This window comes from Charadrius vociferus, unplaced genomic scaffold, assembly GCF_000708025.1.
Source record: "Charadrius vociferus isolate BGI_N301 unplaced genomic scaffold, ASM70802v2 scaffold163, whole genome shotgun sequence".
NCBI lineage: Eukaryota > Metazoa > Chordata > Aves > Charadriiformes > Charadriidae > Charadrius > Charadrius vociferus.
The window spans coordinates 9471119-9496820 of NW_009648332.1; the positions used below are offsets into that span (position 1 = coordinate 9471119).

The window sequence follows — 25702 nt, forward strand, 5'->3', positions numbered from 1 at the left end:
CTTTTGTTATATTTAATATGCAGCTGTTGAGCCTTGTAATAATTTAATTGAAGAAAGCTTATATTCTTCCCTTTTTTTAGAAAGATGCATAGATCTAATAAAGACACCCTCTAAAAAGAATGAACTATAAATTTTGCAACACTACAAGTTAATAATAAGCCTCACGACTGCAGGGCTAATTTGCTGTTAAAGCTGCTTATGTAGCAGTCCTATGAGTATATGCCCTGAGCCAGAAGAAAGTATCTAATGAGTAAGGAAGTGCAATTTCACATTCTTTCCCACCTAAATAGCTCTTTTTCAGTCACATTAAATACTGGCCTTCAGAGGGAGACAAGACATTAACTGATACTTGAAAATTATCATGCATGTAAATTAATACTGGCATAAATGCTGAATATGTGTTCGGCCCTCAATGCTGAATTTCCTGGGGGTATTCAGCCTCTTCTCAGATAAGGCCAGGCAAGAACTTCGGCCTCATTCGTTGATAAGAAGGCACAAGACTTTTTAAAGTGGATCATATACATTTGTCAAACATTAGGATGCTTTGCTACTCATCAGATGATACTAAATTAATAGCAGTGGCCATAAAAATTACCATTTTCAGCACATAACTATTATTTAATTATGTCTTTTCCTCTTTAAGGAGCTCAGCATTTTACTCTCAGCTTTGTTGGAACTCTTTTATAAAAAATAAACATGGTCAATTTTCATGAATGTTTTGGAGGCATGATAATGCTCATTATGGTGTATGCCCATAATGGGTCATTCTGGCAGCATTCTCTTTTACTATCCTAACAGATAAAGGTATTATAGAAACATACCAACTTTTCTGAATATTTACCTGCCAGCTAAACAACCAAAATCTGTCCTTGTATAGTTTTTTTCTAAAAAGAGTTCAAGTTTATTTAGTATATGAAGGGGCATTATGAAATTTCTGTTTTGGTTCTACATTCAGAAGAGAAATACTTATATAAGAAACAGAATAGAGTAATCTTTATAGCTGTTTTTTTCTAATACTGCGTATATACAACAAATCAATAAGATTAAATTACTGCACTGCTAGTATATTCAAGGCCAGGAAACAGAATGTGTAAACAAGCACATGCACACACAAACTTACTAATCTAAAAAATCAAAACAGACTAGAAATAAAATTAATTGCCACTACAGATATTTAACAGTCTCATTATAGATAATTTGCCTATAATTTCTCTGTAGCCACTCTTATTTAGTCCTTGTTTTCTTTCAATTGGTGCTTTAACAAAATAATAATTTTCTTCTTATTAAAGCAATAGAAAAACAACATGCAACCCACATTGGAAAGAAAATGAGACTGTGACAAAGATCTTTCTAGCTAAAATTGTAGCACAAGTGTGATTCTCACAACATGGGCTGATAATTGTCTTTGTGAAGGTGAAGTAAAAGACTCCAGGTTACAGTAGACAAAACCCTTCCTTTGATGCTACTGCCTCATGACCCAGTTTTTACTCTCACCTACAGTACTGCAACTTTTCTGAAAATTATATGCTTGGAGCAATTATTTCTTAAATTAAATGCAAAAGTTAGAAGAAGGTTCAAGTCAGGAGAAGATGGTGCCAAATTCAGTATATTGTGAGCATGTTATTCCTGTATTTGTTCATGGAAAGATAAACAAAAAGGAAAATCACGTATTTTCTGCATCTTAAATAAACATAATAGAGCTGTGTAGTCATATTTGCAAGTCCTAACAGTTGATAAATACACAAGTCACATGCTTAAAAAGCTTTATTGAAAAGTTTGTGGGTTTTTTTTGTCTTAGCCTTGCCTCTTCTTTTGATTTTTGAGCACTATCTCCCTGCAAGGGTATAATTACCTCCTACTGCAGTAGATCTTCTGAATAGATCCATCAAAGATTGTAAAAATGCTGCTACACGCCTTGAAATTTCTCCCCAAATCCCGATATTGTCATTTTGGAAATTTGCTCTCCTGGTCTCCCCCACCCTCAGCCCCAACATGGCCCCTCAGCCCTCCCCACCCAGTTCCGCCCTCCTGGGCGCTCACCTCAGCTCCGCCAGCAGCTCTGGAGGTCACAGCCGCAGTAGTGGCATCCCCGAGAAGTAGCTTCCAGCAATTTCCGTGGACTACCTGTCTCTCCAGCTGGGTTGGGGTGGCTGCTGCTGCTCAGCGAGCGGCTGAAGAAGTGTTTGGCCAAAGAGGCGTTTGGCCTTTCGCAGGGTCAGCCTTCAGGGTGAGGAAGGAGAAGCAGCTACCTCCATTGGGGAGGTGGGACAGGGCAACGCCAGCACCTGCAGAGCAAGGAGGTGTCCAGAGCCTCTGAGATGGTCCCAGAATAAGGGCACTTGACCGAGAGGCATCCAAGAGAGGCAGAGTTTGGGGACTCTTGAGGTGGTGGCAGCTCTCCTGCCGAAGGGAGCAGGGAGGCCTGAGGCGCCATTTCTGACAGGAGGATACCTGCTGCATTCCCCTCAGTCACTGCCCTTCCCCTCCTACCCTCCCTGTCTCCTCACAGACCACGGGGAAAAGCGAGCACCCGGCCTGCAGCTGTGGTGAGCTGGGGGCCGGCCGCAGGTGCCTTCCCTTCAGCCCATGGAAAAATCCCTTGAGTAGCTTCCCCTGAGCGCTCTGTGGCCTGAGACAGCCCTGCACCCTCCGGTTGTTTGGCTCTGGGCCTAGCTCTGGGCCGGTTTTCCAGCTCCTGACTGAGCACGGTTGTGGATGTAGAAGAGCGGGTGGTGGCACGGTCTCCCTGTGCCCTTCATTGCTGAGAGCTTTATGCTTACGCTTCCCTGTGGCATCCATGAAGAGCACACCAGAACCGCAGCTGCAGGGAGCGGCATGACTGAACTTTCGTCAGCATTTAGCTGCTTCGGTACCTGGTGCTCAGCTGTCGGCAGACATAGCAGCATGTGAGAGCTTTCCAGCTCAAAAGGAAAAGGTGCAAGCACTGTGAAATTTTCTTCTTAATGTTTACCGCAGTGCGAAAGGGTTTGGTTACTGTACACCAACGTGCATCCCACATAACGGAGGCGGGTTTTACCATCTCTCTGCCTATACCTTTCCGTTCCATAGATGGGGCCAAAATATTTCCCTCACAAGGATGCAGTGAACATTAGTTTGCTAATATTTGTTGCAGCTATCAAGCTGAACGCATACTGAGTCAAATACCCTGCCCCACCAGCTCTGTTTCATGTCTTTTCCTTTACATGGTAATGGTATTTTAGGAACAGGTTCTCTTCTGCGAGAGATTTCACACTGTTGTGACTCCTTCAACTTTGGTACACATTTCTGAGTCATCAGTGTGGGGTATCAGAAGGGAAGTATATGACTTGTTCGACTGCACAGAATGCGTTTGAAAAAAAAATAATTGCAAAATAGGCAGTCTCATCAATTTCCTCCCATTTTCTTGGTTGCTGTAGTTTGAGAAAAGGCAGATGTTTATTCTTTTCTAATTCTAGATATTTTTTTCCTTCACAAAGGTGGCCCTGGCTCTGGGAAAGGTAGCCAATGCGAACAGTTAGCCAAGAAATACGGATTTACTCACCTGTCCACTGGTGACCTTCTCCAGCATGAGTTATCGTCATTATCAGAAAGAAGTAAATTGATCAAAGACATCATGGAATGTGGTGAATCTGTGCCTGGCGTGAGTGATGTTGTTATTTGGGGTCCTAAGGGTTAAAAAAAGGCAGTGGTAGGTAGATTGTCTAACAGGATGGAAATAAGAGATTAGAGCTGATGATTCCCATTTAAATAAAATTAATCTGCAACTTGAGGGAGAATTTTCCTCATTGCCAGATCTGTGGCACTTCTTTCCCCTTTCTATGCCAGTATTTCTTTACATTTCAGACTTACATAGGCAACAAAGTAGTCATGAAAATACAGTGAGACAGGTGCCATGCCATGCATTGCAAAATGTAAGAATAAGTACTGGAAACAGAAACCTTCTGTCTGTTTTATAGCTTCACATTTCAGATTCAGAGCTGGTCCTCCTGGCAGCTATTCTAATTTACAATACCTGCAGCAGTTCCCTGCAGAGCTGGCTGACATCCCAGAGTAGCTGGACTGCAGTTTAATGGGGACTGTGAAGGCAGGGTGTGTTGTTCTCAGCTGGACTTTACTTTTACATGGCAAGACTGCAGCCCCAGCTCTTGGTGGGTCTTCAGCAAGCGCAGCTAGATCACAGGATGCATTTGTTAATGAACGATACTGGGAAGTGCTGCTCAGGGGAAAGTAAGAGCTGTGCTGAGGCTTGATTTTGATTGCTTTGCTCTTCAGTGCATTTGGTCAGATGGGTCCCTTATCACTTTCCATGTAATATAATTATATCAATGACTTAGCAAAATGCAATCAGATTGAAAAATGCTGCAGCAGTACTCCAAAGTTTCACAGGTATTAACATCACCTTTTAAACTATGAAATATTCCCAGCTATCTAGAGGACACATTGGGAACGCATGGATGGGTTGCAGCACTATATTTGTGTAGCATAACTGGTCCTGAGAGACAGAAAAATAAGGTGCCCTCGTACCTGCAGGGCAAGAAAAACACCTGCACTCACAGGACCTTCTTTTAGTAAAATAACGCAGTTCTCAAGAGCGTAGGACTAAAGTCAGTGTAACAAACAAAGGTATCAATCTTTCTTAGTAATTAAAAAAGTAACTCCCTTTCTTTCCAATGCAGGGTATTGTCCTAGAGCTACTGAAGGAAGCCATGGTTTCCAAGTTAGGGGACACAAAAGGATTCCTAATCCATGGGTACCCCCGGGAGCTGAAGGAAGCAGAAGAGTTTGAGAGCAAGGTGACCATACAATCATAATGCTGTTATAACTCCTATAAAGATACAACTGTACTTCTGATGCTGCTTGGGTCCTTGTCTTTAGCTGATTGCAGTGGGGGCATGTGAAGAGCCAATCCAACAGCGTTGTGTTCCTGACCACTGAAACTTTGGCACCCCATCAATACAGCAGCTGCAGCTTTTCCCCTCACCTACACAGACTCTGTAATACCAGAAGTAAAGGCTGATTTTACCCAAATTTAATACAAACCAGGACCAATTCACATTTAGTGGAAAGCACCATTTTAAGAATCAGTTTTCTAATTCTAGTGGATGTCTGCTATACATCTCATGAAAATCTCATCAAGCACTATTTGATGTCGGTTGATGAAAGCATGTATCTTCACAGTTAATGCTCTTACCACTGAGCTGACTGCTAAAGCTTGCTGCCACTTTGAAACAGCAAAACACAGATTAAATTTTTGCGATGAGTAACAGGTGGCATAGCCATAAAAAGAGCGTTTTGCAAGTGACTGCATGGCAGTTCAGAGTGTTACTGATTTCCTCAGTAAGTGCTAAGACTTACTGAGAAGTCTCAGCTGTACATTTCTCAATCTGCAGAATATAGTCTATATAAGCCCTATGAATGAATTTGCCAGAGTTTAGGAGAAAAAAAGTGGTGAACTAGAGGAAGTAGGTAAATACATATTCTATTATATTACACTCCACAAATGTCCTACACAAGTTTGAAAGGTAATAAAACTTTAATGAATCATCTGTTTTCTCCCTCAACCTTTAGCTGCTTTGTTTAGTTGATTACCACAAAAGCCTAGCAAGATTTAGGCATCAAAAGTTGGACAAAATAATGGGCAATAGGATTTGCTATAGAAGCCATTCACAGAAATGTTGATGTTAGTTCCTTTACTAAAATGCCACAGACTATTAAAAAGACATTGGAGATTTCTTTCATTTTGTGTAGAAGAACAAACTATTTCTGCAGTGCTGTTTTTCTGGCAGGCATATATGTCATGTCCTGTGAGCACCGGTGTATGCTGTAAAGTAGGACTGAGAGATTGGAATGTCCTGGACTGAGGCATTGCCAGGCGAACAAGTCATGATGCATCCAGTGCAAAGCAGAGCCCCTTTCTGTTCCCATAGACACTGTAGCAGCAAAAGATCGTGTAGTCCTGAGCTGCCTTTGACATTTGGATTAAAATACAAGGACCCAAAATGATAATTTTGAATGTGCAAAGTCATCCCTGTTGTATCCATGTATCCACTTCAGTTTTCACAGGGTGAACTTGGCTGCTCAGTAAGTCTGTGAAGTTTTTTTTAAACGAGTCATTATTGAGATGATGCTTTGCAGTTCTTTCTAAAGGGTGATGAGAAGTTCTTCCTACATTATAATTGAATGAAAAGAGGTGGGCATCAGGCTTTATTAATTAATGGCAGCAAAGTGCAAATGAATAATGCTACTAGCCACATGAAGTGTAAAAAGCATTATAATTGTTAACAAAGAGTTGTTCTATTTAGAAGACATTGGGAATAGTGCTTATACTTAAAAGCTTGACAGCCCTAAATAGAATTAGCCAAGTAGAAACAGCTTATTCTCCAGCCAGTTTTGCCCAATTCATTTCTATGATGTAATTGTACTTTTACCTAGCCATAATTCTAGAGAAGCACATGGCTCTTGTTCCCCCCTCAGACTTTCTGCTAGGCGAGAAGTGGAAAACAATATTAAATTACAAGTTCCATATCACCAGGTGGAAGGTACCCAAGAAGACAGAGTAAAGACCCAATACATTAAACTTGTTTGGCTTCCTGCAGATGTCCCCACAGCATGCATTATTTAAGCTACATTGTGTCAGGAAAACAGTAATTTTAAAAAACAGTAGTAATATCTGGTAGGGGCACTAGTTTTACTTTTTGCAATTTTTAACTCAGAAGAATAACATTTCTGTAACATTTTGAATTCCAGAGAATAGCAACATTGAAACTTTTAAGAGAGCCACATAGATTTTTTTCAAAAGCACATTGGACCTGGTCTGTCAAACAATACCATTATCTGATCCTACCAGTCAGTAGACTCCTTCAAATCCTCATTGTAAGCAATGATATGACTATAACTGATTAAAGGAATCGTTCCTCATTTATTCTATTATAATTTAGAATGGACCATGGAATTCCTCATGAGGAGCTGTGAGGAAATAACTTCTCACCGTACTAGTCCAATTATACAAAAAGGACATTTGTTTTAATCATTGATTAAGCCCACATCTTTTTTAACTTCTCGATCTAAGTCTCTTGCACTGTTAAAACTGCCTTGTTGCCTTTTTCAATCCCCAAACCCAATACTGCTGCTGCTAATAGCATTAATGTTTTCTGAGCTGTGTGGAAAAAATGGATGGATAAAAGCCTCTCATTGAACTGTCCGACATAATCCCTTGGCTTCAGCCGTCTCTTAGAAAGTCATTAAGGTAGTAGAAAGGTCAACATAATCCAGACATCCTCAGTCAAATGCAGAAGGCCTAACATGAAATATTTACCTTTAGAAATATTTACCCTTCCTTTAAGGCTGTCAACAAAGGCAACAATGGCAATTTCCATATATCGGTCATTTAGACTTTCTTTGTTGTAGCCATGGTAAAAGCATGAATTTCTAATGGTCACTAGTGTGAAGAACAGTGATATTTTCTCAAAACTTCTCATTCTTTCCTAAAAGACATTCTCCAAATCCCTGCTAGAAGGGGAAGGAATGAGAAAAAACCTGAGAGCATCATTGAAGGATTTAATACATAACTGCATGGAAAAATTAGAATATTACTTTTCTCTGATCCTGTAGTACCTTTATTTTAATTGATAGAGCGGAGTTTATCCCTTCAGACTCAGCCCAACAGTTGTTGCTCAGACAAAACCTTGTGTCAGAGAGAGCTGTGCTTGAGCAGGGTGCATGACAGAGTGAGTTGCAAGATTTATGCTAAATGACGTGCATGTTTTTCAGCATCTCAGGGAAAGAATGATGAGGATTTGTGTTTACAACCTTTGGCTTTCTCCTGAAATATTATAAGGAACATTTTGGTCTTTCTTGCCAGTTCTTTTTCACCCATAAAGTACTGCAATATAGAGACAATTATTTACTATCTTTGCCAAGGCCTCGGAATAAAAATAAATAAATCCACATTTATTTTGTTTATAGAAAAGAGCAGGCTCTTCCTTACGACTAGTTTGGCAGTAGCCAAAAAGCACTAAGTGGTGGGCTTCTCACAGAATTTGGAAATTACTCACCAATTTGAAAATACAGAGAAATACATCACATCCTTCCTTTATGCCATGGGTAGTAATGATGGAGAGTTACACTGCAAATATTGACATAAAATAGTGCGTGACATAAAGTAATTCACAGGGTGTATTCCTGTGAATACATCCAATAACAAGCATTTGATGGTGTCCCTGAGCCTGTCCATTGCTACTTGTTTCCATTTCAAGTGGGTATGCTTTAATTTGGACATTTCCTTCTATTGCCTCTTGAAATTCTAAGCTATAGTTTACATGAATGAAAATATACTCTTCACAGATTGAACAAAGCAAAGGCAAAAAAAATAACTGCGTCAAGCATTCCATAATTCCAGTGCTGTTTGCATTGACCTTTTATCAAACAATTGCAAATAACGGACAAACTGATGATCTTCAGTCCAAGTAGCCAGAATTTTTCCTGATCATAACTCTTTTTTTCTGTATATGTAAAGCCCAATCAAGCACAGCCTTGATCCTAAATACTGGGATCTCTTAAGTGCCACTACAATAACATGTGTTTGTTAATAAGCTTAATTTCTGCATAGACAAATACGAAAGTAATTTGCTAATAAATTCCTTGATGACACTTTCGGTAGCATTTCTTTTTAAAGTTATCCAAACAAACTAAGTTTTACCAGGTGAGTGGTTTGAATACTTATTGTTTTTCTTTGTCTCTAGATTGGGGAGCCAAAACTTGTGTTCTGCCTGGACTGCTCTGCAGAAACCATGAGCAGTCGCCTTCTGATGAGTAATCAGAGCAGTCAGCACTCTGACAACGCCAAAACCATCAAGGAAGGAATCGAAAGCTATTACCAAGCATCAAAACCCGTGATTGCATACTATGAAAGAAAGGCACAGTTATGCAAGGTAAATTTCTTGACCTTTTGAATTAAATTATTGCTTTTTACTTCCATTATATGAGCGATATTTGGAAAATACTGACACGACATGATTTGTGAGTTGTATTGGTTTCTGCACTTTTCAGTTTGTTCTCATCTTACACTTCCCTGGTTTGTTTGCAACTTCTACAGACTTCTGAATTCCACAGTACAATTTGAAAGAATAAAAACATAGATTTATCCCGAGTCTGAGAACATATCCTGAATGGCTACTTCATCTATATAGAATCTCTTATTAAACATTAATGCTAGAAAGCTTTTCTTTAAGTATTAGGATTTATTTCTCTATAAGGACTTTCAGAGTTAGGATGAAAGATTATGTTAATCCAAAGCCCTTTAGTTAAATTTACAATACTGACAGTGTATATCCTGAAATAAAACAGACCTGCACACAAGAAAGATCTTTCTGCTGGAACAAATTACATAGTTATATTAATTTCAGTGAATTACCTCAGTTTACACCTGCTGAGGATGTGATATTTAAAGCATTCTTTTTATTCTCTAATCAATATTTTACAGAGAAGCAAGAAAAAATTCTTCAGTGCAATTAACCAATGCATATGCTGGCACATCTGTAAACTCATTTATGTGGGATGTTTTATAGATTTCTCTGCTCCGTCGTGGCAAACTATCCCTTATGTTCAGCTACAGAAAAATCTAATCCTACTGATCCTTCGTGTCCTAAAAGGGAAAGAATCCAGTAATAGTTTCTGGAAATATTATGGAAGCTTTTTTGTAGAGGCTGTATCAAACATGCAAATCACATATCCCAAACCTTTCACCTCTGCAAAGTTCCCAAAAAGGAAACATGCAGCTACTTTATGCACCCATATCCTGACCTGAGAACAGAGTAAATGACATAGTTCTGAGAAAAATGATGCTCAAAGGGAGAGTCCTGATTCACGTCCTTTGCTAACTGCACAGTAAGTGCACAGAAGGCAAACTCTAGAGGGGCAGGAAAAAAAATCCCTAATTACTTTTCTTCTTTAAGCTTAAGAATGATTGTCTGGTTTTATTTGTATTTTTTTTTGACGAGCGACCTTGCCAACATTGCAAGGATGCACCTAATTAAGGATTCAGTACAATACACCAACACAGTGCGATGCAAAGGAAAACAGACCACTCTGTATCTCTAAGATCTTATTCTGCTGAGCTGTGTCTACCACGGTGTTTCCCTTTTTGAAGCATGAGGGAAGTGACAGCCCCAAACAGAGTGAGACCACGCTAAACACTTTCATACAGATTTTGCATTCACGTTCTGCCTTGTTTCACTTGATGTGGACTCTACTTACCCTTCCTTAATACTTCTGCTGCAAATTTCTGCTCCAGCTCCTATGCAATCTATGCAATGGCAAAACATGCAGTCTTTTATTGAAAGCTTATAGCTCATTAGCTCCTTGAGGGACTTGCCTGGGTTTTGGGTCAGAACTGGTATGTGCTTTGCTCTCTTTTATCATTAGTTTTTGGGGGAACTTATACTATGTGTTTGCATGTTAGAAGATATTCGTGCATTGTTTTAACAGTGTTTACACTGATTTTCTTACAATGTCTGTACAGTGTCTGTACTTGCCTCTGATGAATGTAGGTGTTCGATGCACTTCCATCTTCTGGATGGAACTATTGGGTATGAAAGCTCTGTAAAATCAGCTTTATAAACATTACCATGTAAAATGTCCTTTTAAGGTTGAAAAATGCGTCCTGGTTTTCTCAAACACAGCTACTCCGTATTGAAACCTCTACCTCATCAGCTTTTTACTAAACTGATAAAATACACATCTGCTATCAAAGGTGTGATTCCATTATTGATTTAATTCAAGTAGGGAGATGCCCACTCCCCAACCCTTATGATGTAGACAAGTACACGTTCAGTTATTTGTCAGCATTTAGAGGACACTGCCAAAATGCTCAACAGAGGTAGGCTTTTAAAATTAATCCTGCCAGGCTATCCTTGTCACCCTCAGCCAGCCTCGGGTACAAGCCTGCAGCCCTGGTGCCTGCACAGCAAGGAGCAGGAGCAAATGTAGTTTTCACATAAGAAGCATGTTAACATTTTATTGTTCATGGGTGAGAGAAGTGGTTTTTTTAGTCAAGTGTTGTTGAACAGCTATGGGAATCTATTTTGAAGTTTACTTTGCACCTACAGTCAAAGTGGTCTGAGCACTTTTTGCATAGGGCAATTGACTTCAATAGCTCTTCTGATCCCTAGATTCCCTATCAGTTCTACAGTGAACAGTGCTGGAATTAAAAAAAAAAAAAAAATCAGTTTCAGAAATACACTTAATACTGTGAAACAAAATAATTTCTTTTCTGGAAGAAATGCTTTTTTTAGGAAATTTTTCTAGGCAATTATCCTGGATAAGTGAGCTCAATGAGTTTAATCATACAGTCTGACTTGGTCAATGACACAACTCAAGCTTAGTGCCTGGCATAGTGGCATCCTTCCAGTGCCCAGTCCTGCTTTGAGTGGGAGGTTGGACTGGATGATCCAGTGAGGCTCTTTCCAACCTGTATTATTATCCTGTAAATGCACATCTTACAAACGTGTACATTATTTGGCTCAACAATTTGAAGAATAAAGACAGAGAAAAACCAGTTAAGACGTGGTCAACAGCTGTTTTGAAACAAAGAGAACTAGATAACACAAAATGTGTAATTGTTAGCTATGTGCGAAGTTAAGAGAAAATAGACATTTAGGTTTACAGTTTTAAAACTATTTTAGCGGTGAATATGTGTAAGCTGCATGTGTTGAAGAAAGCAGAGAGTAAAGGGGAAGTTTGCAATTCCCAGGACATGGGGTTAGTTTCTTATTTATAGCAACATATTTTACAGGCTGCTAAGCATTGACATTAGCAGCCACTCTGATGTTCTCTGAATGACAAAAGGAAATTCAGGTGGAAAGCAGAAAAACTATCAGTACTTCTGACTGCATTTTTTTTGGTGTGGGTTAGGCTAAAACAGTCCTTGTTTTTTGTTATTTGCAATATCATACACATACACAGAAGACTGAGACTTTACCTAGAGGCAGTCTCGCATGTTTAATATTTTTCTTCCTGATTTTAATTATGTCATGGCTTGGGCTGGACTGGCCACTGAAACAAACGACAGATGCTGTCCCCCACCTTTCTCTCCAGGGAGAGGGGGGAGAGAGAGAGATAGACTTACGAGTTTAAGAAGAAAGTGAACTACTCTAATGAAACACTAATAATAAAATAAAAACAAAATAATGACATATATACAAAACCGTATCAAGCTCCCAGGATGACAATGACATCATCAGCAGGCACGGGGAAAGTCCCAGACTGGACAGGAACTGGATTCCAGATCTGGATTCGGGAACATGCGGATCGGGATCAAAGGCAGACAAACAGAGTCCTCCTCAGACGTTGGCCATTGAAGAAAGAGAGCTGCCCCTTTGATCTCTCAGCTTTTATACTGAGCATGAGGCAGATGAGATGGAATACCCTGTTGGTCAGTTTTGGGTCACCTGTCCTGTCCGCTCCTCCCCGCAGGTGGGACCCCACTATGCTTTTCCGCTTCCAATGGGGCAAGTAACGAAGTCAGCTGCCCTTGGGTGTTACAGCAAAAAGTATAAGCAGGAGCCTCTCTGCATACTGTTCCTTGGCATAAATTGTAAACAAACAGGTCTTATCACTCTGAGAGTGAACAGTGTCTTAAAACTATGCCGTTAATTTTCAGAGAGTTCAGTTAGTTAGAAGAGGCTTAACTGAAAAGTAAGATTGCTCAACAGAAAATTGGTTCTGTTTTACCTCAATCCAGGACACATTATAACACCACATGTTTTCAGCTTTGTGAATCTGTTCATTCCTAAGTGGGTTTTATTCCTGTCCAGCATTGACCAGTGCTGGCTGAAGATGTTACAGCTCCCATTAAGATGCTGCTGTCTCTATAATTCTGCTCACTGAAAGGACTGTGTATATGTTTCCGAATCCATTTCGGGCAAAGCCACCGAAGCTAATGTACAAGTGTTGATTTGAAGACCCCATAAAATAAATGATCTCATCTACATTCATGGATTTTTTAAAATAATCCATGGACCTTCAGGTAACTACAAACCAGAGGCTTGTGCACAGTTTTTCTCAGGCAAATGGTAATCGTCATAGCAGGTGTGTAATTTATTTCTGTCTTTCGAAAGGCTGTCAGAGAATCATTAAGCCTGGTAGGTAAGTAGGTGGGGAACAAAGGAACAAGTGTTTCTATGTCACCCCCCTTGGTGGCTTGTGACCCATTAGATGAGACACCAGTCTAGAAAGACACATCAGAAATATTAGCAGGGGATTATAGATAAAACACAATGGTAAATTCATGCCAAATGCGAACAGGTATCGGGGCAGGATGTTTCCACCAGATTTCCAGACACCTTGACCTATTGCTCTGAGAATCGGGTACTGCACTGTCTCAGAGAGATTTTTAACACTCCTTTTAATGACAAAGATATAAATGTCAGTGACAACACAGCTGAACTAGACTGACCTTCAATAAGAAGCTTCTAACTAGTGAGTTTAGTCTCTGTCTCTGAAAACAGCCGTCCTCAGCCATCCTCTCTACAGACAGACAGATTTTTTTCAGTGGCAGTATATGTTTAGGGTTCTAAATCCCCAAACCTACAACAAATGGAGATTTGGTGACAGAAAAAATAATTGGCTAATGATTACTCCAGTCATTTTTTATGTGAGCTCATTAAGTTTCTCTGTGTTTGAAGTTACCTAAAGCCATAGTGGCATTTCAAAACTGGAAGCACTATGGAAAACTGTTTCTGGATCTTGCTTATGTGAGAAGACGGTAGCCTTGAATAACCTTGAAAATGGTTCTAATTTTTGAGGTTTGTTATAATCTGAGAAAGAGAAATACACATTTTCTCTGCTGGAGCTGCAGAGACTGTCATTGAATTATTGTGATACTAGCTGTGAATTATTGTCACATTAAGTTAGTTTTGTGCCACAACTTTGTTAGGTTTATGAATCGGACCTTTGTTATTTAGGAGGCCAGCACAGGAAGCACTGGGGCTGTCATTAGTCACACTCATCCATATTTTACTGTGACTGTTAGGAAGGCAGTGTTCCAGCCAGTCAAAAAGGGCAGCAATTTCCACGCTCAGAAACCTCATTCTTCATACCAGCTGCCTACACCTAGACCTGAGTATCAGTCCCAGTTCTAGAAGAGGTCACCGAAAAGCCAATGGCAACCAGCTGCGCTGATGTGGTTAGATCGATCGGTTATCCAGTGCAGATGTATTAATGGAATAAAGAGGTAATAAAAATACATATTAAGACAGGAGAGCTTTGAAATGGCTGTGGCCTTCACCCTGTGTGGAGTAGATTTCCTATGGGATAGCTGTCTGATAGTGTGTGTCTTGGCAGTTGAGATGGACAGGACAAGCTGCCTTATAGCAGCTGAGATGGGAGTTGCTAGCTCTATTCTAACCGGAAAAGGTAGGCATTTGGTCCAAAACGGTTCGCTATTCCCCTTTTCTCTTTGCTACTAGTAAGTAACGCCCTCCCAACCCCTTTGTTTCTGCGGCATAGAAAGCTTCTGAAAGACGTGCAGCCCGTGTTTGAGAATGGACCTTTCTAAGGCCTCACCTGCTGCTTCACAAAGCATTCCAGCAGGTGTGTGCTTCAGCATGACAGAAAGCAGCAACGTCGGCAAACGGCAGTGTGGCAGAGAGCAAGGGAAGCAAGAGAACCGTGTCTCTGAAACCTTCCCAGGAGGGGAGAGGGCCGTTCAGCTCAGACTGTAAGATGCCCTTGCAGCGAGTCCAAGGGGACTGAAACTGGTCAGGCGTGGCTCCTCAAAGGTTGGCCAGGCTGGTGATTTCCAGTGCTGGAACGGCAGTGTGTGGAGGTAGACTGGCCGGGTGTGCCAGCACGTCCGACAGGATGCAACAAGGGACCAAACCTTGCAGCATCTGTGGATGCCACCAAGAGTGAAACCAAGCTCTGGAGCGTGAATGCGATCCCTCGCAGGATCTCTGCAAGGAGCAGCTGCTGACTCCCACACAACACTTAGCACCGAGGGACTGAAACGTACATTGAGTGCAGTCAGGCTGTGCAGGGGCTGGCTGAAAGCCAATGCGTATCTGAGAAGAATTTTGTGGCCTATTTCAAAAATACATTTTTTGGAGTTTGAAATTCCTTTTATTCTCCTGCAGAACAAAGAGGTGGCAGAAGGTATGATGTTCAGGAAAGTCCCCTTCAAACATTACAGTCGTCTGGCATCCTGCTCAGCAACTTGGAGATGACAATGCAGCACATATAGTTCAGAAAAACAGGCGTTAGCAAAATTGTCATGTGTCCAGTTAAATGTGTGCACACTGCACGGCACGCAGGCATGAACGACCAAGCATGGCAAAGCAGGGAGGAAGCTTGCTTTTGAGCAGAGAATCAAGGGCTCTCACCAGGCATTTGAGAGGAACTGAATAATCATCAGATGCAATCTGTGTGGTGTACACAGCCAGCATGAAAGCTTCTTCTGACACCACTGTGCAGGTGAAAGACAGCTCTCCTTCCTCAGTTGGTGACCTGCATGACACTCACTGCATGGGATGGATGTGAAACTCAGCACTCTGAACAAAGTTCGGTGCTACATTCCATTTTCTGGGGAACACACAGAAGAATTACTGGCTACAAACATCATTCCTCTTTGCTGAAACACAGCTCTCTGCCTCAGCATAGGAGAATAAATCGGTCTTCTTTTTGTTGAAGTCCAGTCACGAAAAATAAACTTGACCAACGTGGACAACCTTGGGCCAAAACAGAAACTTTGTGGTCTTAAAGAATTCAGTTCTCACAGAAAGTGAGTTCTTGTACAACAAAACCTGTGCCGCTATAAAACACGCATGGCCCAAAGGTCGTCATAAAACCAGGACTAATTAAAACCCAAGCTTGCACATGCAAACTCATGGAAACACAACCACGCTACGTTACGGTCATTTGAAAGCTTTTAGGTCGGTCACAGCATTACGCACTCTGACACTTTAGATGACAAGAAACAAGTTAACAAGTCAGTGCTATTCATCTCATTAATGGCATGATATCAAAGTTACTCTATTAGGTTTCTTTTGGAGGGCATTAAATGTTAAAATAGTTCTAAAGATCTTTGGAAACTGTTCAGTGTCTCAAAGGTGTAATTTTACTTTAAAACACAAGAACTTGGGAGAAAGAGCTTAAGCTCCCTTATTTGATTAATGTACTTTGCTCCAGATGATGGAGCCCACAGAATCTTCTCACATAGATCATAGAATCATAGAATGGTTTATGTTGGAAGGGACCTTGAAGATCATTGAGTTCCAACCCCCCTGCCACGGGCAGGGACACTTCCCACTAGACCAGGTTGCCCAAGGAAATGTGTGGAAACAGAGTGAATAATTTGGTTTGTGGAAGCTGCTCCTCCATGTTAGCATGCTTATAACATGAAACGGAATACCTTTTATTTTATATTGGACAAGTTTTTTGTGCCAACATCTAGATTCTGAGGTAATTCTTTGTATCAATCAACAGTAATGTTTTTGCCTGCTTCACAGGTTGATGCAGAAGGAACGCAGGAGGATGTTTTTCTGGAAGTCTGCAAGACAATTGACTCTTTTCTGAAAGAGGAAGAGGCAGCATTTTCTTTTTCAGCAGAAGCGCAGTAGCGGTGTGTACACAGCCTCACCTCACGTGCACCTGACAGTCATGATTAAAATGCTGTTCAAAGCAATACTGCTTTCTCGAGAGGCATCTGGAATTTGTGCATGTGGTATGTTATTTTAGATGAAATCTTTTTTTTCTCTGTTCTGACAATCCACTCCATAGAAAGTGGTGTGTATGCTAACTCTCCACTACGAACTGTGTATCGTTTTATCGGTTGTTTGCTCTTCGCGGGTTAAAAGCAGCATGGTGAACAGCAGCTCTGGTTTGTACTCTGTGATCTCATGTTTGATTGGAAGTCAGACTCAGTGCCTGACCAGCAGTGAGTTCTTCAACCACATCATCCACCATTTCGCATATTAACTTTAATGTTGCTGCACCAAGTTTCCTGTCGGTTATTATTTTCTTTTAATTAACAGTATTAATTTTTGTGGTACACTTAGCTTGCGGGTTTTAGTGACCAAAATCTCTTCTCTGTTACATGCAGCTGTAAGACAGCTGGAATTAGTCAAGCTATAAGTTAAAATAAACTTTTCACGTGTCCCCAGAACACTATTACAACAAGAAGCAGAAAAATTAATTGAAGATACAGTGGAATATTGTGGAAGTCTGTCAATCCATTACGATGGAGCAGATACCGTTTCTGACACAGCCTTGTCTTCTGCTGGGAATTGTAGGGTATTACAAATGATGACTTCCCAGTTTTGTGAGCTGAGGTGAAAATAATGATTGTCTTATGTATAGTTCAATGTGCAACCCAGTAATTATCCATATTAATAGCAGTTTTACTATATTAATTAAAGTCTACCTTTAAAGTTGACTATGAGACAGAACGTATGAAGATGTCTTTAAATCATACCTCGGAAGTATTTCAAATGCAAAATTCAGATCATCATCTGTTGTCTTGTACTGGCATTGCCAAAACTTTGGGGGAAAAAAAAAGAAAAAAAGAAAAAAAAAAGGAAAACATCATGGATTATTTGATTCCTGTTGCTTGCATCTTTAGTAAGCCATTTCCATCTGTAAGATCTGCAAAAAAGTAAAAGTCATACCATATTTCCATAAGGTTAACCAAAATATTGTGGAGTTTCTTTGGTATTCTGATAGCTCTAAATAAAAGCTTGTTTGACATTCCCGTAAAGTAATTGCATCCTCTTACTGGAACTACCGGATGAATTCACAGTTGAAGTGGGTTGCATGATTGCTCTTACTGTCAAAGTTGTACTTTATGCGGCAGATTTGTATTTTTAAAGTTACCTTTCTTGTAATGAAGACATAATACAAATAAAACATGTACAAAAATGAGGAGTAATGATTTCTGTTACAGATAACGTGGGTTTAATCCTTTTAAACCACAGTACATGACTTAAAAATATAGCTCAAATCAGCATGCTTACAGAGTATATCCTTTTTCCACTCAGGGCAGATTCTCCCATTTTCTTTTTCTTCCTTGGCATTTGCCCTGTAAATGCTAATTATTTTTTAAGAGACTATTTTAGATATGTTCTTATCCCTCATATGCTGGATGTTCCTTCTTTCCTGGGTCCCTTCATAGCCTACATTTTACCTCTGATGCTCTAGGAAGTGCTTCTCCAGCTCCAGACCAGTGCCATTAAGTGACTGGTAATGTCTGCAGTACAACAGCTTTAAGGGCGAGACTTTGGTAACGCATCCGCTTGAGAAGTCAGGTGTTTCTAAACTGAGCCTCGAAGCACTAGCAGCTGTCTGGTGTAGGATTTAAAAAAAAAAAAAAGGTAAAATATTTTGGAGTTACCATGAAGTTGCAAATTCACCTTGGTAGGTTTTCTGGAGTATTTTTTATTAGTTCTAATTACAATATAAGTTAAAAAGTGTGGAGCATCATTCTTGTGCAGGATGGGAACAAAGGCAACAATCAGCTGCTAATTTAAAAAAAAAAAAATAAATCAAGTTACAAAAATTATTTAACATACAGTTTCAGTTTAATTTTTCTTTCTGCTTCTTCTGGTCTTTTCTGTGGAACAAAACAAAAAAAAAATCCCATGCTTGATTGGGTGTATGTGCATTAGATATCTATTTGCATATGTTCATAATGTATGCAAGAGAAATAGCTGTATATGCATGCATATGGAAATATAAATATTTATACATATTCAATAAAAAGAGGACTTATCCAAGAGACTTCTTTCTTGGGTGATTCAGACTTGAAATTCTCCTGCTTCCAATCTCCTTCAAATTACACCAGGGCTTTTTGTTCTTCCCAAGCTATCCTAAACTGATGACTGAATATTTGCATTTAATTATATTTTCACTAATGTACCTTCATTATTTTCTTCCAGTAATTTTTTCAGGATATGAAGAGAAAACAAAGATTACCACAGATTCTCTCTCTGGTAATACCCCTTCACCAACTCCAGCTTCCTAGAAACAGCCTGAATGACGTGGAAAGCACGTTGTTTATTGTATTAGAGAGTCTCTCAGAGCAGTATCTTTTCCAATTAAAAATTAAAATACATCGTGTGAATTTCTGTACTTTTTTAAGGTTTATTAAATTTATCTGAGTATACTAGATATGTGAGATATGTTTACATATGATACTTGCCCAGTGTTTTAGTAACTGTACTGTATTACCTTCTAAATAGATTAAATCCTTAAAATTATTTTTTTCTGAAGCAAAAAACAACTACACCTGAATTTATTGCAAAACTTAATACTGGTCAGTTTATAATTAACGTTGTTAGGTGCAGCCAGCCAATTATCTTTCTTATTGCCATCTTTTTAAGTGAACTAAGTTTCTTTTCTAGCTAATTACTCTGAGTATTCAAGTTTCAAAGCAACTGAAAGTCTATTACAGTTATAAAATAATCACGTGTTTCTGAATCACAAGCTATACATTTCAGTAGAAAATATATTAACTAAAATATGTCACAGTAATTACAAAGCTTCTCAGACAATGGTATACAGTGTACCAGGGCTACTAAAAGCTGAATTTTCTGCAATCTGCAAAGGAACAGTCTGCGAGTAAGATATGAGAAAAGTAAAACGCTAAAGGCGAAGCGGATTTTAGCAGGCGCAGAGCACCATCAGTTCCCATTGAAATGAACAGCAGAGGAAGGCGCTGGGCATCTTGCAGGTCTGCATAGTGAGTATTTGTATGACGTATGAAAATGTCCTTTTAATGTTTTCCATCTTGATTAAAAAGTCAGAACTACACAGAAAGGAAGTCACAGCAAGCATTCTATATATAAACAGACTGTATCCACATAGTTTATTTCTCACAGTTCTCCTGACAATTGAACATTATTAAGAACATACTGTATACACAGATAAGAAGAAACATACAAAATGTTTTAAATGATGCACAACAAAATCCAGCAGTATAAAAGAATGCATGTGAACCCTTGCTCACTGCTCAGGCTAAATTTAATCACTGTTTAAATAGTAATAAAAATACAATCTTTCATGGATCTTGTGCAGACTACAAAAGAGGAAAAATTATTACCATATATATGATTTATATTAGGCAGTTTTCTTTGATGAGTTGCACTAACAACTCCAAATACAGAGGCAGAAGGCTGTGTATTTTATTTTAAAGGAGTTAATGTTGAGTATTAGAGACTTTACACAGTTACTACCACTGGCACTTTTCACCATATTTTGTACACATCACATGATCATCTTATATAACATTACATTTAAAAAATATATCTGAGTGACAATTTTATAACATTCACACACCATGAGCTGGTTAAGGAAGCAATGCCACAGTTGCCCCCTGTAGTGCTTCACTGTTGGTAAATAGAGTTCATTGTGGTTTAAAAAAAAAAAAAATTAAAAAAATTGAAAGTCAATGTGATTAAGCAGCTCCGATTTAATAAAGGCCTGTAACCAACCCTCGCTGAGACAGTGAGTATTTTTTAGAGTACATCCTAGAAGCAAACACTGTCATTGGTTAAAACCTTGCCTAAAGAAGTCAGTTACTGTGCTGAAAACTATTTCACAACAAAACTGCAAGCTACTAAACTGTTTTTATATAAATACTTCATCTCCTCTGGATCTCATTATAACCAAGTTCTTCAAAGCCTTTGGAATTTACTCTATCTTTAATGTGTGCTCTCATTTCTGGCTCACCCTTTTGTATGTTTTTCTTTTGTGTTTAGATTCACCACCTACAAATGACTAATGTGGTGAAAGAAAAGTCTCCCAGTGAAACCTTCTGCACACTAGGAATGTTCAGCTGCTGTTCAGTGATCTAGAACCATGACAGCTCAAAGCTGTAGTTTGACAAGTACACCCAGGAAGCTGTCATGCTGTGAGTGACATTTCAGGGAAAGCAGAGTCTTTCCAAAATGTGCACAGAATTAACAATGGTGCCATTGTTATTTTTCAAAGAGGATAGTAAGCCCAAGATGGTAGATCTGCTTCCCATGTCATCTATTTGCTGGAAAGTAGTTTGGGTCAAGATAATTGTAACTGGTGCCCTGGGACATGCAGTAGTCTCTGTCTAAAAATGTCTCTGCTCTGTAAATAGGTTCTAACTGATGATCTTCCTTATGAATCTCTGTTTCATGCAGACTGCAAGGGAAAGAAAAAGATAACAATTTAAAAGTCAAATATTTTCATTATCTTTAACTTTCAGAAACAGCGATCATCTTAACAGATTTACAGCAAATTTGATGCAATTAATTTGTAAAGTATAATCTTCCCCACTATTTAACAGTACCAAACCCATCTGTCCACTGTATTAAGAGAAAAAAATTATACACCCAGAACACACTTACAAAATATACCTCCCACAAATATAGCCTAAAGTATCTTCCACTTCACCCAACACAGGAGATGCGTCCTATGCTGGAGCAAAGGTTTCCAATGTACACTGCAATTATGTAGAGAGATTCAAGCCAATTACAAGAGTAGAAGCATATGCTGCTCACCAGTCAGAACAAGAATCACAGAAATCCAAGGACATTTCTGGAGGGCAGTCTTGGCAGTGCCACCGAACACCCTGGATAGGTTCAATTCCGCAGTTATCACACTGTGAAGCAGACGGAAGAGAGTTGGAAAAACAGCAACTGTAATCACGTACATTAGTAACAGTACACACCAATACACCATGTAGAAAGGCAGGTACATAGGTCTATTACTACTAGCGCACACAGCCAAATTCTTCTCATCACAGACCATAATGTATTCATGGATAAAGAAGTCCTCATACTGTAGGAGAGGCCCTCCAGAGCCCTGAGGACTGATCAATCTTTCTCTCATTTTGCTTCCCACTCCCCAAATGCTCCCTGTTGGCATTACCCTCCTGCTCAAGAAAAGCAGACCTAGTCCCGCCTGCAGTCACTGCTCATCCTCAGGTGGCTCTAACAACTGCTGTGACACAAAACATAAATGTGACGTTTCCGTAGCTAAAGTCCAACCATGTGAAATGTCTGAGTATAGATTCACTTTCCATGGCAGAAGCAAGCAGTGAGACTACACCAGTAGAGGCTGTTGATGGGCTGCAGATCAGGTCACAACAGGTCAGATTGATTCACTTTCAAACTCGCGTTATAGGTGGGCTGGAACGAAAAGGCAGATGGCTGGGAAGGGCGTGAGACAACATGCTCAGGGAAGGGAACAGAAGTCTAAAACTAAAGCTGAGCAAGAAGACAAGAACTAATCCCTTGAGAAGAATCAGGGACAACACAACAGCAGTTAAGTGCAAGATGAGTGTGACACGAAGAGGAGGAAACAAAGTACAAACAAAACATCAAGACTGGATGAAAAATTCATGATGGTAGAGAAGAGGGGCAGAAATGCAAAGATATTGGATAAAAAAAGGAAACATGGAAAATGCAACGTGGAGGCAAGGAGAACTTTTCAAAAATCTAAACTTTGAAGAGCGCTGCAGAGACGGGATGGAGAAGGAAAAAGAAATGTGGGGAACAAGCTCCCACAGCTCATCCTCCTTCAGAAACTGAAGTTCTCTCACGGCAGTGTGAAACCCACTCACAGAGCAGCTCGTTACAGGCCACAACTAATCCACTCAGGGTTACAAACACCTTTACACCTTACAGATTTGTCACAGCTGTATCCCCTCCTTCCACAGAGGGCTTTCAGAGTTTGAGGGCTGATAATGTGGAGGGACTAAGCATGCTCAGAGATGTTCTTGAAAGTATCCAGTTCAGTATAATGCTAAATACTTAAAAAAAAAAAAAAATAAAAATTGGTTCCAGTTATCTCAATTTGAGAACCAAGACAGTGGAAGCCCTTGACTTTAATTTCTGTGCTCCAGCTTCCCTCTCTTTCCCCTGTGAAACAAAACTAATGCCATGCCTATCATTTCTTAAGAAAAAAAAAAAAAAAGTATTTGCAAAGTGCTCTGATATTATGGCAATGAAAGCCATAAAAAGCCCACGAGGGACTCAATAATTCAATATTCAAAGTAGAGTTTGAATAATGTGTAGTAAATGAGGCTGAAGGCCATGCAGAACCAAAAGTGTTCTGAATGATTGCTTATTAGCTGAGCTCCGTCCAGCCCATGCAGAGTAAGGCAGCACTCCTGAGGGAAAATAGTATACAATTATGTAATTTCAGAGCTTACTATAATGCATAAGAAAATCACATTCACATTGCAAAGAAACTTTCAAACTTCGAATGCTTGACACTGCATAATGCCAATTTGCTTTTCAGAGTAATTTTATGTAGAAAAAGCAACTAGTTTGTTACGTAGAAGTCTGGTCTGCGTGATCAAAGTTTTGAATTTTGCGGAAGAAAACGCTAACTTAAGAAAACAGAAACAAACTTCAAAACCCCCAAACCAAACATATCACCCTAACTTGAAAAAAAAAAAAAGGCAAAAATAAAAAGCATCTTGGTAGTCTAACACCATGATTAAGTCTGTCAGTGTCAACTAATGTGACTGTCTTAATTTTCCAGTCATTTTGAACTGTAAACTGAATATCGTTGCATTCTTATATAAATGGGTATTAGAAAATTAGCTGCATAACACTAAATAAGGTGAAGAAACTGTTCCACCGTAGCAACCAGCTACACAGAAAATCCCTTGCAAGCCAGAAAATATAATTTAGAGAATGCCCTTTCTTTCCTGTTGCCTATTAATGGTCGATACTGGGACAACACATTAGAAAAGTAAACATTAAGTTAAACTAATTTCACATAACTATTGTTTCCTGTCCTTGCTTCAACTTTTGCAAGTTATTACTTGAAAGGATTAGAAAGCTGCTACAAAGTAAGCTGCTACAAAGCAAAAAAGTATTAATCTATTAGTGTTCTCATTAAAAATCTTTGTCCCTTCTTTGGCCTCAGATGGAGGCAAAATGACTCCAAATTCATAATCAGCAAATCATCATCGATGAACCATTGTCAAAACAGTGTGGTGTCAAATGGAATTCTGTAATGATTTAACCTGGCTCTAGAACTGTATTTTCAAAATATGAATGAGGAAAAGACAGTACACTTACTAATTTTCATAGAATATCAATATTCAGTGAAAACTGAGCTATCGGCAAGAGTGAATTACTTACCTTGTTTTTATTAAAGAAAATGAGAGAAACCAGACACAGTGAACTAAGGAACCAAACTCGCTATGTTAAACAAAGCCTTTTTAGGAAACCCAAACCAGGTTATCTTCGAAAACTTCTACAGTCCACTGAGTAACAGCAGAACATCTCTTAAACTCACCTTGAATCCCACGTGCTGCACAAATCCACTTTCTGCATGCATCTGCTGGAGTTTCTGCTTCTTCAATTTTTTAAACTCTAACAGTTCTTTGTATTCAGGTAACTCTCGATATGTTATTGGAATACTCTCTTCATCCTGTTCATGGTTAAAAATGAGAAACATTCTTTACTTTAGGAATGTAGTAACTAGCAAGACATATTCCATAAGTCACTATGTATGATTAATTACCTTTGAGAAAATGCTGGCAATATATTCTAAGAAACATACTGGGAAATTATTTTTAAAAACAGCACAAAACAGTGCATACCACTAACTTACATTTTATTTTGTGTTATTTATACTTTATAATTTGCATTAATACAAAAAATAATTAACCTACAAACAAGTTTCTTCTGGTGAAGAGCTCAGCTCTAGTAAAAAGGAGAGAGAAGTGCCTAACTTTAATTCCTGTTCTTTTTCTCATCTTAGATCCCGAACTGCAATTTGCATATAATGCACTTGTCCATCCATTGTGGACAAAATGGCAGCTGCTGTAGAAGACTTAGCTTTTGTTTAAGACAAAGCTAGTTTATTTTAGTTTTAAATATGTGGCAACAGATGAGAGAACTGAAATTTCAAGTCAGTTATCAAGTTAACTGATCTTATCTTTACTATTCTGTGGAATGGTATGGAATAATGCTGTTTCTAAGGATAGTTACAATCACTGTTCTGAAGTACTTTCAAAGCTGTGAAAATATTAAAAACAAAGGCCACCCAAAAACTTTTTACAGTTTTAAGAAGTTTTGCACAAACTCAGATTTTTAAAAGACACATAAATCAAGACAGTACCAAGCTTCCATTATATGTATTTTTTATTTGAAGACAGTCAATCTTAACAGTATTAACTTCTCAACTTTACCTGTAAGAATAAAAAGTGATGAGAAGCATCATTCCAAGTTTCAAAGTCATCCAACTCCTTCACCCCTTTACTTCATGCTGTCTCTTAAGAGCTTAAGAAAATAGATTGCTATTTTTCCTAAACTATGAAAAAGTTTGTCTCCCCAGCATATGATTTGCCAGAGATTTATAACAAATGGTCCTCTCTGTTTAAAGAAACACACCATTTCTATGTTTTCTCATCCAAATTTTTTCAACAAAGGTTGAGGACCTCTAAGTTATGAGAAGACAGAAGCTCTCATTCTAATTCAGATACCCATTTCAAGATGGCAGCTGTACTTGGTAGATATCAGCTGTTTTCAAAGATGACAAGTCTTTATTGATGTAGAGCAGTTTTCAGATCCTATACCCATAAGAACATTCAGCTACGGAAAACAACTACAAGATAGTAATCAAAATTCCTCTAATGTAGCCTACACACATAATTTCAATTTCTTTTTAGGAATCCATGAAGATTAAAGAACCTGTATTATTAAGTAATTTTATTAAA

General features: G+C 39.0%; 2 protein-coding genes across 2 annotated transcripts in view; one reads left to right on the forward strand and one right to left on the reverse strand.

Moving 5' to 3' along the window:
- Positions 1-16732, forward strand: part of AK5 (adenylate kinase 5) — a 90995-nt gene extending 74263 nt beyond the window's left edge. The window contains exons 10-13 of the mRNA XM_009884685.1: positions 3477-3640; positions 4677-4793; positions 8742-8930; positions 16503-16732. Of these exons, the coding sequence (XP_009882987.1) occupies positions 3477-3640; positions 4677-4793; positions 8742-8930; positions 16503-16613 (581 nt within the window). The 3' untranslated portion in view covers positions 16614-16732. The remainder of the gene's footprint in view (positions 1-3476; positions 3641-4676; positions 4794-8741; positions 8931-16502) is intronic.
- Positions 16733-19581: 2849 nt separating this feature from the next.
- Positions 19582-25702, reverse strand: part of ZZZ3 (zinc finger, ZZ-type containing 3) — a 35606-nt gene continuing 29485 nt past the window's right edge. The window contains exons 9-11 of the mRNA XM_009884687.1: positions 24277-24411; positions 21522-21622; positions 19582-21162 (exon numbers count right to left, since the gene is read on the reverse strand). Coding sequence (XP_009882989.1) covers positions 21018-21162; positions 21522-21622; positions 24277-24411 — 381 coding nt within the window. The 3' untranslated portion in view covers positions 19582-21017. The remainder of the gene's footprint in view (positions 21163-21521; positions 21623-24276; positions 24412-25702) is intronic.